Source organism: Chrysochloris asiatica, unplaced genomic scaffold (genome assembly GCF_000296735.1).
Source record: "Chrysochloris asiatica unplaced genomic scaffold, ChrAsi1.0 scaffold00023, whole genome shotgun sequence".
NCBI classification, from domain to species: domain Eukaryota; kingdom Metazoa; phylum Chordata; class Mammalia; order Afrosoricida; family Chrysochloridae; genus Chrysochloris; species Chrysochloris asiatica.
This window is the reverse complement of record NW_006408541.1, coordinates 17,612,458-17,628,473: the sequence shown is the minus strand read 5'-3', so window position 1 is coordinate 17,628,473 and position 16,016 is coordinate 17,612,458. Positions and strand designations below refer to the sequence as shown.

The 16,016-nt window shown below is 51.0% G+C and overlaps 4 protein-coding genes across 4 annotated transcripts in view; 2 read left to right on the top strand and 2 right to left on the bottom strand.

Moving 5' to 3' along the window:
* ZSWIM3 (zinc finger, SWIM-type containing 3) overlaps nucleotides 1-4,553 on the top strand; it is a 26,645-nt gene extending 22,092 nt beyond the window's left edge. The window contains exon 2 of the mRNA XM_006839240.1: nucleotides 2,645-4,553. Within this exon, the coding sequence (XP_006839303.1) occupies nucleotides 2,645-4,553 (1,909 nt within the window). The remainder of the gene's footprint in view (nucleotides 1-2,644) is intronic.
* A 3,851-nt stretch (nucleotides 4,554-8,404) lies between these two features.
* ZSWIM1 (zinc finger, SWIM-type containing 1) lies at nucleotides 8,405-9,742 on the top strand. The gene has a single exon (XM_006839239.1). It carries the CDS (start codon nucleotides 8,405-8,407, stop codon nucleotides 9,740-9,742), a length of 1,338 nt encoding a protein of 445 aa, XP_006839302.1.
* A 2,075-nt stretch (nucleotides 9,743-11,817) lies between these two features.
* On the bottom strand, nucleotides 11,818-12,871 carry SPATA25 (spermatogenesis associated 25). The gene is made up of 2 exons (XM_006839238.1): nucleotides 12,817-12,871; nucleotides 11,818-12,443 (listed from the first exon to the last, which is right to left on the bottom strand). The coding sequence occupies exons 1-2, from the start codon at nucleotides 12,869-12,871 to the stop codon at nucleotides 11,818-11,820; spliced, it is 681 nt and encodes a 226-aa protein (XP_006839301.1).
* Nucleotides 12,872-13,874: 1,003 nt separating this feature from the next.
* On the bottom strand, nucleotides 13,875-15,701 carry NEURL2 (neuralized E3 ubiquitin protein ligase 2). Its single transcript, XM_006839237.1, has 2 exons — nucleotides 14,946-15,701; nucleotides 13,875-13,994 (listed from the first exon to the last, which is right to left on the bottom strand). The coding sequence occupies exons 1-2, from the start codon at nucleotides 15,682-15,684 to the stop codon at nucleotides 13,879-13,881; spliced, it is 855 nt and encodes a 284-aa protein (XP_006839300.1). The 5' UTR covers nucleotides 15,685-15,701; the 3' UTR covers nucleotides 13,875-13,878.
* Between the last annotated feature and the right edge of the window lie 315 nt (nucleotides 15,702-16,016).

Genomic DNA, 16,016 nt, shown 5'->3' with positions numbered 1-16,016 from the left:
ATTGAACTTGAATATGAACTATTGAAGGTCTGGCAATTTGCTTTCATGAATACTACAGCCAAATAAAAAACATAGAGCTGTTTTCCTCTGTTACACTGGGGGTCACCATTGATGAGAATCAGCTCCATGGCAACTAGGACTTTTCTGTGAGGAAAAGTGGGTTTGGTTTTGGTGTTTCATCTTTAGGCTGGAACATTCCCCGGCAGGGGTGTGACCAGTTCCACCCATCAGTGACTCACTCCTCAGGTAAATCTTTGATAAGCATCTGATGAAGGCAGAGCATTATGTTAAACATTTGAAGAAGAACAGCTCAGTCCTGGCACTTGAACACTTCCCCATCCAACTGGAAAGACACTTGAGGATTTAAGTAGCAGAAAACAAAACACCCAGAATGCCCCAAGACATAGAACTCATAATAAAATAGCTAACTTGGAGCAGAAATGAAAGGTTGAACCAGGCTCTAGGCTAAATGTTATGCCTGTGGTTCATTGTTGTTAAAATAACTTTGAGTTTAGGGTTTCCAAGGAACAGCTGGTGAGCTTGACCCCCAACCTTGTGGTTTAAACTGACCTTGCAGCCTAGTATGTTAACCCACAGCACCACACCAGGACATTCATTAATTCCTTCCAATAATCATAATGTTGTTGTTAATTGCCACTGAGTTGGTTCCAACTCATAGTGAACCTGTATAGCATTTCCTAAGGAGCTATGGTAGCGTAGTGGTTACGAATCGGGCTGCGAACCCTAAGGTCAGCAGTTAGAAACTATCAGCCGCTCCGTGGGAGAAAGATGAGGCATTCTGCTCCCGTAAAGATTTACAGCCTCGGAAACCCTGTACAGGGTCGCTATGGGTTGGAACCGACTCAACGGCACTTAACAACACAACACAACATAGTATTTCCTAAGAGTGACTGGTGAGCTTAAACTGCCGACCTTGCTGTTCAAACCAACCTTGCAGTCCAGTGCATTAACATGCAGCACCACACCAGTCCTCCAATAACCATCATAAGGTAACACTTCTTTTTATGATTGGATTCTTGGTGTGGCGCTGTAGGATACACGCTGGACCTCTAACCATGAGGGTGGTGGTTCAAACCCACCAGCTGCTCCTTGAAAACCCTATAGAAAGCCACTCTGAGGTGGAACTGACACAATAGCACACAACAACATTTTTTTGACTGAACCCCCGTGTGGTACTTAGCACACTTGGTTTCGAGTCCCCCCAAAGTCACCTTGAAGGAAAGGTCTGGCGATCTACTTCTGAAAAACCAACCATTGTAACTCAGCGGAGCCACAGCTCTACTCTAACACGCGTGGGGTCGCCAGGAGTCAGAACTGACTCCACAGCACTGATGTGTGTTTTTTTTTTTTTTGAGGAAACTGTATAAGGGAGTTTTCAAAAGTTCAGGGACAGATGGAATGAAAAAGGTTAATGGATACTTTCCGGGAATTATCTGAAGCTCCTTTGCATATGAAAAGATAAAGTGACTTGCCCAAGGTGAAACTGGTACTGGTGGAGCCAGGGTTCAAATCCAAGCAGTTTGCCTCCAGTGTCCTCACTGGGAAGCCCTAGGTATACTGCCATCCAACAAGCCCATTATTGTAAAATTTGAGGACAGAGTGGAACTGCCCCATAGGGTGTTTTTTTTTAAGGAAGGAGACTGGTACATCTGTCTTTCTCCTGAGGAACAGCCAGTGGGTTTAAACCATAAACCTTTCGGTTAGCAAGTGAGTGCTTAACCACTGCTCCGTTAGGGCCACTTGCCATTTAGATAAATGCTATGAGGGAATAATGCACTGGACCGCAAGGTCGGTGGTTCAGAATTCTCCAGCTGCTCCTCAGAAACCCTATATAGTGTCACTATGAGTCAGAACCAACTCCATGGCTGGCACTTAGTAACAACAACAACAGGGACATCAGCAAAGGCTCCCTGGGACCTGATTTGGACCTTGAAGCATGGATAGAATGAGGCTAGGAAGAGAGAACGTGTAGATCCTCAGTTTAATCAAAGCTTTCCTTGAAATCATGACTTTCCGCCTAGAATGCCAAAGCTAGAAGACCCTAAAGATCACCTAGCCCAGTGGCTATCAGCTGGTTAGCTGATATGTGGATGTTTTTCCTCACATGAAACAGATGAGCAGAGCTCTCCCCCACTTACCTCCACCCACCACCCAGACATCCCCACTGAGCTATCCAATGTCCCTCTGATATCTGGAGGAAGGGGCAGTGGCTCCCAGAACACAGCAGTGAAGGGGACAGTTTAAACAGTGAAGAACTAGTTGGTCACTCCCCTGCCTGCCTCTTGGCTCTTTTCCCTTGAATCTTGCCATAGGTAGTTCAAACCGACATTGCTGGCAGCCAAAATGGGTAGCAAAGAGTAATCAAAAAGCAATCGGGGCTTAGAACTGCTATTGATGAAAACGTGGAGAGTTGTAATTGATGAAGGGTCTTGAAGAAAGGGCTGGATACTTTGGTTCTTGAGAGTTAATCTAAATCTTCCTTCCCTACATCCCATGCTACACTGTGGCCTGTGGGCAACATCTCAGCCAATAGAAGTTCCTAAGAGTGTTAGCTATAGGGTCTTATCGGATGAGGGGAAGGGGTGACCAGCACCATTCTCATTGTAACCTCTACCTTCCCTAGATATATGCAGGTGAAATTTGTCTGTATTCGGACCCAGTCAAACAGGAAGAGAACAGCAGAGGCAGACATGTGCCCAGCGTACTTGTTCCTGCGTTACGATGAGAAACTGGATAGACTATTGATCAGTGAGCTAAACACCAAGCATATGCATAGTGACTCCAAAACCGTGAGTCCTGGAGGACATGCTGTTGGCAACCTGCAGAAACCCCCGCCTGTGTGGCCCCCACTCAACACAGGCCTTGACGCCGAGATGTCCCCAGTTGAGCCATCATTTTGCGTAGATAAGGTCCAAGTGCCCCCAAAGCCTGAGCAGGAGGGCATCACTCCTTCTGACCTGGCCAATATAGCAAAAGTGATGAAGAACTTTCTCAGGGTAGACGAAGGCTCCATGGCCTCCCTCAGTGTGGGCAACAGCCAAGACCTGGACCGGCTTAGCTTCCAGAGCAGCAAGATGAGCGACCTATTCATCCGCTTCCCGGAGAACCTCCTACTGCACCGGGTGGAGAACACCCAGGGCCACATCCTCTACGCTTTCCTGGTGGAGAACAAGGAACGAGAGGGGCGAGTGGTACACTTTGCTGTGCTCAAGGCCGAGACAGCCACCTCTGTGGCCAAGATGCTGAGCATCTTCACGGAGTTCAACTCCGACTGGCCCAAGGTGAAGGTGGTCTTTGTGGACCCATCCTTCCCTCACCGGGCCATCGTGCAGGAGATCTTCCCTGCTGCCCGCATCCTCCTTTCTATTTATCACACAACCCGGCTCCTGGAGAAGAAGTTGCATCGTAGCTCAGCAAATGCATCCTTTAAAAGGCTCATGAAGGAAGCCCTGCGGGAGGCTGTATTTGTCACTTCTGAGACCAGCCTGCAGAACCTCTCTCATATGTCCCAAGCCCTGCTGGATGAGGAGCTCTTTAGCTTCCTGCAAGCCCACTGGTTCTCCTGTGAACTGCTGTGGTACATGCATGTCAGAAAGGGCCTGCATGCCTGTAACACTTACATGGACAGCCTCGATGTGGTCACCAGCAAGGTGTCGAACCTCTTTCGAGAACAGCAGTCTCTGTTGGACTGCATCCTGCACTTTGTGGATTACATGGACTTCTTTAACACTAAAGGCTTGAAGAATTTGCCCACAGCTCCTCCCAAGCTAAAGAGGGCCCGGCCAGCAAGCGACGTGCCACCAAGGTCCAAGAAGACTTTGGGGAGCTGTGGAGGAAGCCCAACTAGAACTTCCTGGCTCCCTGTGACAGAGACAAAGCCAGGCCCACAGCAGTCTCAGGTGCCATCTCCCCAGGGTGGCATGCTAGACACTTTGCGCCAGAGCGGCTCTGAACTGGCCTATAAGCTGTGTCATAGTGAGTGGGAGGTGGTACAGAACTCCACTCATCTGGTGGGCACGGTTGGCTCCTCTGTGGACATTCAGCTGCTGGAGGACTCCCACCAGGCTAGCAAGGACGGCTGCAGCTGTAGCTGTTCCTTTCAACAACGGTACCACCTGCCATGCAGGCACATTCTGGCCCTGCTCCACACCAGCCAGCGGCCTGTGAGTGAAGCCATGGTATGTTGCCGGTGGCAGAAGAGATACCAGCACCTCCTTGGGCCCAGAGGAGAGTTCCGGGACCCTGTTCTGGTCCCAAACACTGGCCAACCTGAGAAGCAAGAACGGCACGACATGATTCAGGACCTCAGCAGGGAGCTGGCCAACCTGCTACTGCAGAGTGAAGGGCCGGAGCTGGAGGAGCGCTGCGCCACGCTGCGCAAGATCGTGGACATCTGGGCTGACCCCTGCCAGCCACCAGAATCCAGTCAGCAGCCTGGGGACTTCAGGGAGGTGGGTCACCTCCCTTTTCTCTGGGGCAAGCTGGAGGAAGGGGAGGGGCTTCATCCTGCTGATGCTTCAGTTCATGAATGAAGTACCTGTGCTGGGGCACTGGTCCCCAGTGCCCTCTTTTTGGAAGTCAAAGAGCTCAAAGTGACAGGAGATGCCAGGGCCAGCATTTTCACCAAGGTCTACCTGGGTAGTAGGGCTAGTAGGAGAGTGACCACAGGGGGGAGAGGAGCCCCACTGTGTTTAACAGCCCTTTGAACCTGCCTCCTTTCAGACCTGCCTTTGACATTCCTCAGAAGCCTCATTCCTTATTCAAGGCCAAAGTTTGAATCAACATGCTGAAAGGTCATGACCCGTCCTACCCCCACTCCTGAGATCAGATCTGATTCACTCTACAAAGAGTAAAACCATGCCCCAGGATAGGGTGAAACAAAACAGGCCCGGGGAAAGGGCCTGCTTTCAGGGACCAAAGGAGGAAGGGTAACTTTTGTTCCTCTTTCTGAAGTATCTGTCCTTTCTAATTTGTATTCATGTTAAATAAAATTGCGTGCTGATTTGTTTTAATGAGATTAAACAAGCTGGGTGTGTTCTGCTTTTGCAGGGAAGGAAGGGGAGTTGCACTGAAGGGTGGGGGGTGGGCTTAGATTGTCTAGTAAGAGGACTCACTGCCAGGAAGTAGGTGTCTAGGCTGGACTTGTTCTATTTAAAGGAAATTGAATATTATTAATCTAAGGTGGTTATAGATCCAAACAGAACCTGATGCCTCAAATTTAAAAACTTACCATTCCACTAGTTCACCCTCCCTCCCTGAGGATGTCCTTCTCCAGAAACCTGTCTCTGCTGATCACATGTCTAAAGTCTCAAGATGAAGTCTCACCATCTTCCAGTCTAAAGAGCTTTCAGGCTGTACTTCTTTCAGGACAGAGTTGGTTGTTTTGCCAGTCCATTGTATAGTCAATATTCTTGAACACCATCAATCAAATGAATCAGTTCTTTGGTCTTTCTTACTCATTTCCTCTTTTGCATGCATATGACACAATGGAAAATAATATGGTTTGGGTCAGGCATACACCTTAGTCGTCAAAGTGACATCTTTACTCTTGAAAGAGGTCTCTTGCATCAGATTTGCCATTTGATTTCTTGATTGCTGTTTTCCTGAGCATTGATTGTGGATCCAAGTAAACTTAAATCCTTGACAACTTAAGTCTTTTCTGAGGATTTTTGCTCTCTTTATATTGAGTTGTAATCCATATTGGAGCCTGCAGTCTTTGATCTTGGTCAGCAAGTGTGTCAAGTCCTCTTTGCAAGCAAGGTTGTGTCTTCTGCATATCATAGGTTGTTAACTACTCCTGTGCGATCTGATGGTGCCAAATAGACTGAGGAAGAAACCTTAATTTTAAACTTGAGTGTCAGTACCTTGCTAGGTGACAGTTACTTTGCCCCCCCTACTCCTCTACCTGGTCAAATCCTGCCACTCTCCCCAAAATGTAACTCTATAAAAGAACCTTGATGGTGCAATGGGCTACCAGTGAAAGGTCAAAGGTTTGAACCTACCATCAGCTCTTCTGGAGACAAATGTAGCAGTCTGCTTCTGTAAAGACTGACAGCTTTGGAAACCCTATGGAGTTCTACTTTGTTCTATAGGGTCCCTGTGGAAAAAACAATCAGGCAATGATCCTTCTCAAACATTCTACCTTTAAGGTCTCTGCTTAATTCCTAAGGTAACTATCTGGGTGGGTTGAAGCAAATCCTATGCTTCTTGCCCTGTCCTTCTAGGATGACAAGGTCATCCCAGCCAATGTATAAACATCCTCATTTGCAGGGTCCTCACTTGAGACTCTATTTTGGTTAGGTCAGTAGATCCATGCTATCACCTGAGTCCTGAGGGAAGAGCAGAATTTGAGACCTTGGGCCTTAGCTTTCCCTCAAGGTGGGAGACACAGCACAACTGCATGTGCTAACTTTCCTAATCCCCTTGAGGCATCGGGTTTGAATAAATCCTGTAAACCTTCAGTCAATTCACAATAAAGTGAAAAACAAACAAAACAATTTTTAAAAAATTCCATAAAAACATTGCTATTTACTTTGCTTTTCCTTTTCGATCTTTGAGGGAATTTCAGTTAGTATGGAGTCCTGGTGTGACGCTGTGGGCTAATGCGTAAGACAGCAAAATCATTTGAATTGCAGGGTCGGTGGTTCAAGCTCACCAACTGCTCCTTGGAAACCCTATACAGGGTCGCTATCGGTCAGAATTGACTCGACGGCACTTCACAGCAACAGCGCGTCCCTACAGTCTACCACAAGTGTGACTCCGGATCCGATCCATACACAGGGCTCAGACTGGTCTGCATGCAAGTACTTTCAAGCTCTCATTGGTTATCGCCAACTGTGCCCCTAGTAACTCTAGTAACAGTGCCGCCCACAAAACGCTGGACAGCGATTGGTCCGTGACACCAACGCGTTAAAGCGAACTCCTCAGACCATTGGCCTGATTCATTGCTAAGTTGGCGCCGCTGTTGGTGATCCTAGAGGTCAGTCAGATTCGAGGGAAGAGTCCACTTGGGAGCTATGGCGACGGAGCCCGGCTGTCAATGAGTAATTATTGTTAAGTGCCGACGAGTGGATTCCAACTCATAGCGACCCTGCGTACGGTTTCCGAGGAGCAGCTGGTGAGCTTGAACCGCCGACCTTGTAGTTCAAATGGCTTTGCAATCTGGCGCATTAACGCACAGTGCCACACTAGGACTCCTGAGTGAGATTGGAAGAGGCGAAAGTGTGAGGCAACAGATTACTGGGGTCAGCCTTGACCCAGCTCCCAAAGGGACTAGAAGATTAGCTTCTTATCCCGCACCAGCCTGACTCCAATTGAGAACATCAGACGTCTAGAAGTGAGAGGTTGGTCAAAGGCTGCATTCCAAACCTTCCCTGGTCTTTGGACTCCAGGTGCAAAACAGTCAACTTCCTGAGGCAAAGCCTTGACTTCCAGCTTACAGAGTGATGGTGTGCAAGTCATGTAACATTTTTAAGCCTCCATTTCTCAACAGTAAAATGGGGACAATTTGAAGCCAAATAGAAGAAACCTTTGACTAGAACATTGTAGTTAACAGTTTTAATAGATATAAAAATGCCTATGGGCATTTGTTTGCCATATTTTATGGTTGACAGAATTGAGGCACAGAGAGGGTCACTGACCTGCCCGAGATCACACAGAAAGTTGGAGCAATTGCAGTTTTGTTGTATTTACGGGGACTAAGTGAAAGCATGAAGGTCCAGCAGCATTTTGTAAGTCTTAAGTGTTCCACATATTTTAAATGCAGTACAGTCATATGCAATGCTATATTGTTGTTAAGTGCTGTCAAGCCTGTTCAGACCCATAGTGACCCTGTATAGGGTTTCGGAGGAGCAGCTGGTCAGCCTGAACTGCCAATCTTACAGTTCAAACAAACTTTGCAGTCCAGCACATGAACCCACAGCGCCACACCAGGTCTTCCAGTGCTAACCTATAATACCTATTTAAATCCCATCAAACCAGTTCTTTCTGTGGTTGGTTGCTAATCATTTGTGTCTCAGTTCCTATGTCATCTCCTTCCCCTGAGAGTTGTCTCCCTTACTCCCTCTCCCGGCTCATTCTGGCCTGTTCCCTGTGACTAGTGGGGAACACCACCGACCTTGTGGTTATCAGTCCAGTGCTTATCCAGCAGTGCCATACCAGAACCCCTGACACAGTAAGCATTCAGTACCACGGTCTGGATGAATACCTAATGCACACCAAATCCCCAGTGTTTGCTTAAGCCTGTTTACCTCTCCGTAGGCCCATCTTTGGAACCAGATCTTGAGACTACACCTGTCCTCGGCCTAAGTTTAATTGGAGCTTGAGAAACAGAATCTCGTGGACAGAAGCCTCAGGGGGATCGTGTTTGGATCTCAGCTCCCCCATGGCGTTGACCATGCTGAATGCATTCCCGATTAAGGATCCCAGTCCACTCAGGAGTACCCAGTTACAGACCCTCAACTACCAGAACTGCACCATGCATGGCATGTTTGCTCAGTTCCCCGAGGTCTTATTTATTCACCGGACCTATAACCCAAAGGGCAAGGTGCTGTATACTTTCCTGGTGGATGGACCACAGGTACGACTGCAGGATCCCCTTGCCCGGATCGTCTACTTCACCATCCCTGCCAAGGAGGATGCTGAAGGCCTGGCCCAGATGTTCCAGGTGTTCAAGAAGTTTAACCCAGCATGGGAGAGAGTCTGTAGCATCCTGGTGGATCCCCACTTCCTCCCACTGCCCACTCTGGCCATGGAGTTCCCTGCCGCTGAGGTCCTGCTCTCGGCCTTCCACATCTGTAAGTTTCTTCAGGGTAAGTTCTATCAGCTGTCTCTGGAGCAGCCGGTGGAGGGGGTGCTCTTGACCACCCTGCAGAGCACCATGTGCTCAGCCACCGCTGGCAACCTGAGGAAGCTGCACACGCTCCTGAGCAGCAGTGTCCCCCCGGCCCAGCTGCCTGGCCTCCACTTGCACTGGCTGCTCAATGACCGCATCTGGCTGGCCCACCGCTGGCGGAGCCGTGCCGAAAGCAGCCTCTACTTCCAGGGCCTGGAGGTCAGCACCCGCACCCTTAGCCAGTTCTTTGGCACCACCCCCTGTGTGGAACAAGGCATGGCCTCCCTGCTCCGATACATGCAGCAGAACTCTGGAGACAGAGCAAGCTTCAGCCTGGGTCTGAGTCCTGCCCCCTCAAGCACTCCCACTGAAAGCCCCCACGCGGTGCAGCTGGTAGAATCCTGCATCCAGCACTCCCTCAATGCTATCTGCACGGAGCCAGCCACACAGCTCTGCCTAGGCGAGTTTGCAGTTGTCCAGAAGTCTGTGCACCTCATTGGCTCTGGCTCTGAGAAGGTGAACATACAGCTCCTGGAGGACACTCATCGGGTGCAGCCCCAGCCCCCTGCCAGCTGCAGCTGCTACTTCAACCAGGCCTATCGCCTGCCCTGTCGCCACATCCTGGCCATGCTCGGGGCCCGCCATCAGGTGCTGCAGCCAGAGGAGCTGCCGGCTCGGTGGGAGGCAGGCCAGGCCGCCAGTCTGGAAGTCATCCTGGGCAGCCAGTGGAGCGAGGCCCTGGAGAAGCGCCTGGCAGTGGCTTTCCTCACTGAGGAGGTGGGGCGGCTTCTGCGGCACTGCAGCCAGGAGGAGTTTGAGCGGCGGTACAGCACCTTGCGGGAACTGGCCGACAGCTGGATCGGCCCCTATGAGCAGGTCCAACTCTGAGTGCCCAGTGTCCAGACTGCACCGTCTCCCTGCCACATACATACTCACACACTCTTGCAAAAGGCAAGACAAATCATTCTTCCCAGGAGACCTCTGCACTGAATGAAGATTTAGGACACCGGATAGTGAAGTGTGGGCTGCGTGTGGTTATAGCTTCCGGGTCATGAGGTGACTCATCTGCCCCATCTCCCAGAAAGGAGCAGGCCTAAAAGCATGTCCTAAGAGGCTCCCCACCCAGGGAATTGACCCAGCAGGCTCCCAGTATTTCCCTGCCTCCCTCATCCTGGGGTCATTAAAGTTGGATGCTCTACATTCCAGCTCTTGTGTTGTTTCTTTTTTTGTCGTATATTCACTGCCATTCAGTTGGTAATGACTTATATGTGGCACTGTAGGATCAGCACTTGACTGTGAACCACAATGCCTGCAGTTCAAACCTACCAGCTGCTCCTTGGAAATCCTATACAGAGTCACCATGAGTCAGAAGCAACTCAACAGCACTTAACAACATAAGGCAGAGTAGAGCTGCCCCTTGGAGTTTCCAAGGGTGTACATCTTTAGGGGAGGAGCGGGTTGCTTTGAACTGCTGACCTTATGGTTAGCAGCTCAGTGTGTAAATAACTATGCCAGCAGGGTCCCTTTGTTGTTGTTTAGGCTGTATCTGTATTCTGTATACTACAGAATTGTTGTTAAGTACCGAGTCAATTTCCACTCATAGTGACCCTGCACAGGGTTTCCAGGCTGTAAATCTTCCCGGGAGCAGAAAGCCTCATCTTTCTCCCACGGAACGGCTGGTAGTTTCGAACTGCCAACCTTGAGGTTAGCAGCCCGATTCGTAACCACTATGCTAGGCTTCAGATATTACATGCAAATCCTGGCTCGTCCCCCACCTGAATTTTGAGTCCTGGTTCAGCCTTTTACTAGCTTAGGGACCTCAGGAAAGTCACTCCTCTGAGCCTCAATTTGTTCATCTGTAAAAAATGGATCCTCACAGGGTTCTTAGGATCAGAGACAGTGGCCATGGGGTGGGCCTGGTGCCTAGTTAAGTGCTGTTGAGTCATTTCTGACCCATAGCGACCCTGTATAGGGTTTCCGAAGAACAGATGGTGAGCTTGAACTCCCAAACATGCAGTCCAAACGGCTTTGCAGTCTGGCACATTAAACCACAGAGCCACACCAGGGCTCCCTGGTACCCAGTTGTTGTTGTTGTTGTTAAGTGCCATCGAGTCGGGTCCAACCCATAGCGACCCTGTACAGGGTTTCCTAGGGTGTAAATCTTTATGGGAGTAGAAAGCCTCATCTTTCTCCCGCGGAGCTGCTGGTAGTTTCAAACCGCTGACCTTAAGGTTCGCAGCCCGATTCATAACCACTACGCTACCAGAGCTCCAATATGCTCAATATGGTACCCAGTAGGTGCTCACAATATGCTCAATATGGTACCCAGTAGGTGCTCCAATATGCTCAATATGGTACCCAGTAGGTGCTCACAAATGTGCTCATTTTCTCCCTTGTCTCTGGTCCCATTGTCCACCCTCTATAGGCTGGGATGTTTAAGACAAGAGGGAAATTCACATGGCTTAGATCAGGACTTTGTAGGAGACATTTCGATTGCATCTCCAAGACAATATAAAAGTCTCCACTCTTCAAGCAAGACTTCCTATACCTAAAATCATTTCACTCTGACAAGACCTAGCTCCTGACTAGTGGTATCTGGAGAAATTCCCCAGGGTCTGGGCCCCTCATGATGGACTGGTGTATTGGTCAGAATGGTTCAAATCACCACTCTCTCCATCCCTGCCATATTGTTGTTAAGTGCCGTCAAGTTGATTCCGACCTATAGCGACCCTATATAGGGTTTTCAAGGAGAAGCTAGTGAGCTTGAATCACTGACCTTGCAGTTCAAATGACTTTGCAGTCTGACGCATTAGCCCACAGTGCCACACAAGGACTTCATCCCTGCCCTTGTTGTTGTTGTTAAGTGCCGTTGAGTCGGTTCCGACCCATAGCGACCCTACCACCCTTCGAAAAAAAAACCATACAGAGAAGCCACCCTATGTGTCTGGTGCTATTTCATCCAGCTACAAGCAAGCGCTGGGAGGTAGGCCCCTCCTGTTTCTCACTAGGGGCATCTGCCCAGAAGCCACATGGGTGGGCACTTGCCCCCACTGCATGCCTTCCACCGCTCCCTCTGGGTGGGCCATCATGAAAGCTTGAGCTGCCCGGATCAGGTCCTCTTCTCGCAGGCCTGGCACAGGCACAGTGGGGATACCAGCGATCATCATGGCCAAGGTTAAGATGCAGATGTCAGGCTGTGGACGGGCTTCCTGCCCCCCTGATTCTGAGGAAGCCTGTGGAATCCTTGTTGGCAGCTGGTATAGCAGCAGGGGCCCAGGCCGGCTGGAGCCACCCGGCTGGGACACTCTGCCTCCAGAGCAGCCATTCTTCCAGTCCAAGCTCTCTGGCTGTCTCACAGGGGGGAATTTGTGGCAGTATTGGCCATACTCCTTCCGGCACAGTGGCTCCCAGCTAGCCCCCCCAGGGCAGCCCCTAGCTTCCGGCACGGCCAGGGCTGGACCCCAGGCCTGGGCAGAAGGTGCCAGTTGCTCAGCTTTCTGGTTTAGTGGGCCAAGCCCACCAGGGGCCACCACCACTGGCTCTGCAGGGCTATACAGACCAAGGGAGGAGCCTGGAGAAACAGCCCCACCTGCAGAGATAGGAATGAGATGGAAGGTTAGTCTTGGTCTCCTTAGGAGGCCCTGAGGGGCAGGGCCTAGAGTTGGAGCAATAAGAACAGGAGCCGTTAAGACCAGCTCAAGAAGGCTTGAGACTGAAGATCAGGTGTTATCCATACCCTCATATGCCCAACACTGGGTCATGGAGAAGTGTTTGTTGATTGAATGAACGAGCAAGTGGGCAGTTAATGGCAAGGACTTTTGGAATGGCTTTTCTTCAAAAAGAAGTGATTCTAAGACCAGCTCAAAGATGTCCAGCAGAGCCTCCCCCTCCCTAAAGTCAGAGAACAGCTTCTCAGGGGAAAGGTGTACCCCCAGCTCTCATTCCAGAAGCCCCTCTCTCACCTTGGCCAGAAGGCAGAAGACCCAGATGAGTTTGTGGAGACATAAAGTAGGACATGGCCACCCCAGGACTCCTGGTTGTGAGGCAACAGTCATCTGCTTCTTATGCTACCCTCTCCACCCTTCTAGAACTTCACCTCACAGTCCCACCCCTTTACACCTGGACCCTACCTCACAGCACTGATGACTCGTTCATTCTGAGACCCATCTCTGTGACAATGGGCTGGGGTTAAAAGAGCACTGGACCAGGAACTGGGTGTTCTAGGTTCTTGTCCTTACCGTGGCCACCTTCATCTGCACAATGCAGATGGTGACGGCCCACTCCCTCACCAAGAATGATGTGGATGAAATGAGATCACTGGTATGGAAACAAATGAGCAGAGACAGTGCTTTGTGCCCTGTGGCATGGGAGTAACACTCTGCAGCTCTGTACACATTCATTTGCTGTGTGTTCTTGGGCAAATGCACCCTCACCTCTGGACCTGAGTTTCTCATCTGCAAAATGAAATGACTGGTCTAGAGCACTGGATCTCAGCCTAGGCTGCATATCAGAGTCTCTTGGGGAGCCTTTCAAAATCATGATGCCCAGCTTCATGCTAGACCAGTTAAATTAGAATCTAAGGGGATATATCCAGGCTGAAGACCTCTGGTCTAGGAAATACCTCATCACGGCTGTACATTAGAAACTCTAGCAGAGCTTTAAAAAGCAACAACAAAAGAGTCTGGGCCTAATCCCCCACCAAACTGCATAAGAATCTCTGGCAATGGGGCCCAAGGCATTAGCACTCGCAAGGATCCCTGTGGCTCTAGTAGTAGCCTGGCTAATAGCCACTGGGGTCCATGACCTCTCAAACACTCTGACTGGCTCGGACCTGTTGGCCAGTAATGTTCCTAAGGGAAATGCCCTTTACCAACTGCAAGGGCAAGTTGACCCTCCAATGACCAGAGTGTTCGCATCAGCTGTGTTTATTTTTGGCCCTTGGCTGGCAGTCATGTGACCAATGGCAGACAAGTGGCAGTTCTTTGGCCAGCAGGTGCTCCAAGAGCCCTGGTGACTAAAAGTCTTCACTCATACTTGCAGAAATCCTTCAGTCCTTTGGGCAGCTGGAGCCTATCAATGGCCAGCCGATGCACCACGCTCCTCTGGATCACAAGGCGGCACAGAGTCTGCAGGGATGGCACTGGGGAAAGAAGGGAAAGGAACTGGGGTAGGGGTCTGATCTATGTCTTGGACTCGACTTTGCTGTTCACTTGGACAAGCCCCTTCTGCTCTCTGGGTCCATCCTGCTGTACAATCTGCTAAGCCCTGGTGTGATGCTGCACCTTGGAGAACCCATACAGGGTCGTTACGGGTCAGAACTGACTCGACAGCATTCAACAACAACAAAAAACCTGGCTGAGGAGTCCTGGTATGGTGCTGTGGGTTAAAACACAAGGTCAGAGGTTGAAACTCACCAGCCACTCCTTGGAAACCTTAACAGGGTTGCTGTGAGTCAGAACCAACTTGACGGCATGTAACAACAACAACATGCTGAGATAAACACCCTGTAAACTCCTAGGATGCTGCAACCAGGTTTCTATTACAACAATCAGCTTCCTCAGTTTCTGGGGATTGTGTCTGAGATTGACCTCTGCGGCTCCAGCCTCCAGCACTGGCCCCACACAAACTGAGTTCAAGTTCACTTAGTTTCATACAGGGAGATCACAGGATTGCAGTGCACCAGCCAGATCTCAGGATTAAAGTTCTCAGTCTGGGATCTGTGAAGCCTCTAAACTGGTCTGCCCAAACCCATGAGCATTTTTCGGAAATAGCACACAATTCTCCAAGAGGCCCAGGATCTGAAATCCGCTCAGAACCCCTGCCACATGTTAATACAAAACATATTTTCAAAAACCAGAAAGGAACTTTCAGGACATTCCTATTGGTAACAATCAAAGATGGCTACACTGAGACCGGGAGAAAGGGAGTGATTTAACTAAGATCCCAAGCAGTGGTAGACTGTGTGGTCAGATTCTATGATTTCTAAACTAATGTTGGACCGAGGGTAAGTTAACTGACTAGGGAGTCTCAGCAGGGTTCCGGCCCCCACACTGGGCAGGACCTGTAGCCGTCTCGTGGGTGTGATACCTACAGCCATACTCCAGCTGGACCAGGCGCACGCTCTTGGTGGAGGCGAACACGTCCACCACTGCGTAGAGGGGTCTGGAGGCTGGCAGCCCTCGGGCGCTGGGGCCCATGTCCTCGCCATTAATGACAATGTGCATGTCGGCCGTGCCGTCGGGGCGCGGGCAGAACAGGACACCCAGACGGCTGCGGCGCGCGGTCGGGGGCAGCACGTTTAGCTCGTAGAGCTGGTCCAATAGGTGACTGAAAAGCCCTGGTCGGCTGCGGCCCACCAGGCGGTCCCGGGGAATGCGAAACTGCTCAATGCACAGATAGGGTTCCTCCAGAAGGGCCGGGGGTCGGCTAGGGAGCAAGGCCTCCGCCTCTGGCTGGCCCTCTGGGGGCACACGGTTGTGGTGGCGCGTGATGGCGAAGACCCAGGTGTGGCCGAGGCTGACCAGGTCAGGCAGCGAGAACTCGGGCACCGCAGGCAGGCTGGCGGGGTCGAGTGCAGTCAGGCCGAGGCGCAGGTGCCCACACCAACCCAGCTCCTTCTCCTCGATCTCCACCAGGAACACCTGGCCTGGGGCCAGCGGCTCGCGACTAAAACACACGCCGTGGGCGAAACTCTCCACGCGGGTGGCCCGCGTCCCAGAAAGGTCCACGCGGATGTGGGCCCCGTGCACCGGGTGGAAGCGGGTGGGACCGGGCTCGGGGCGCCCGGGTCCCCAGGGCACACGCAACTCCCCGGCGGAGGCAGTAGCCATCTCTACCGCTGAGGGTGGGCCAGGACGCGCGGTGGCTATTTTGGGCGGCGGGCTCAGCTGGTGACCGCGGGGGCACCAAGTAAGGTATTCACCCCCCTCCCGGCCTCCGCGGGGCTCTGCCCGGTGGTCCTAGCGCCGCTGGCTCGGCCATCCAGCTTAGAACCGGGCCCCACGAGGGAAACTCCGGGTGGTCTACCTAAGGTCATGTGATCATCAGGCTACAACCCGCGAAACCCATGTTCCCTGCACTGGCTTGGGTCGCCTTCGTCCCCCACCCAGCTAGTAGAAACCAAAGGAGGGCCCGAGAGACCGTCACATGACACCTGAGCTCA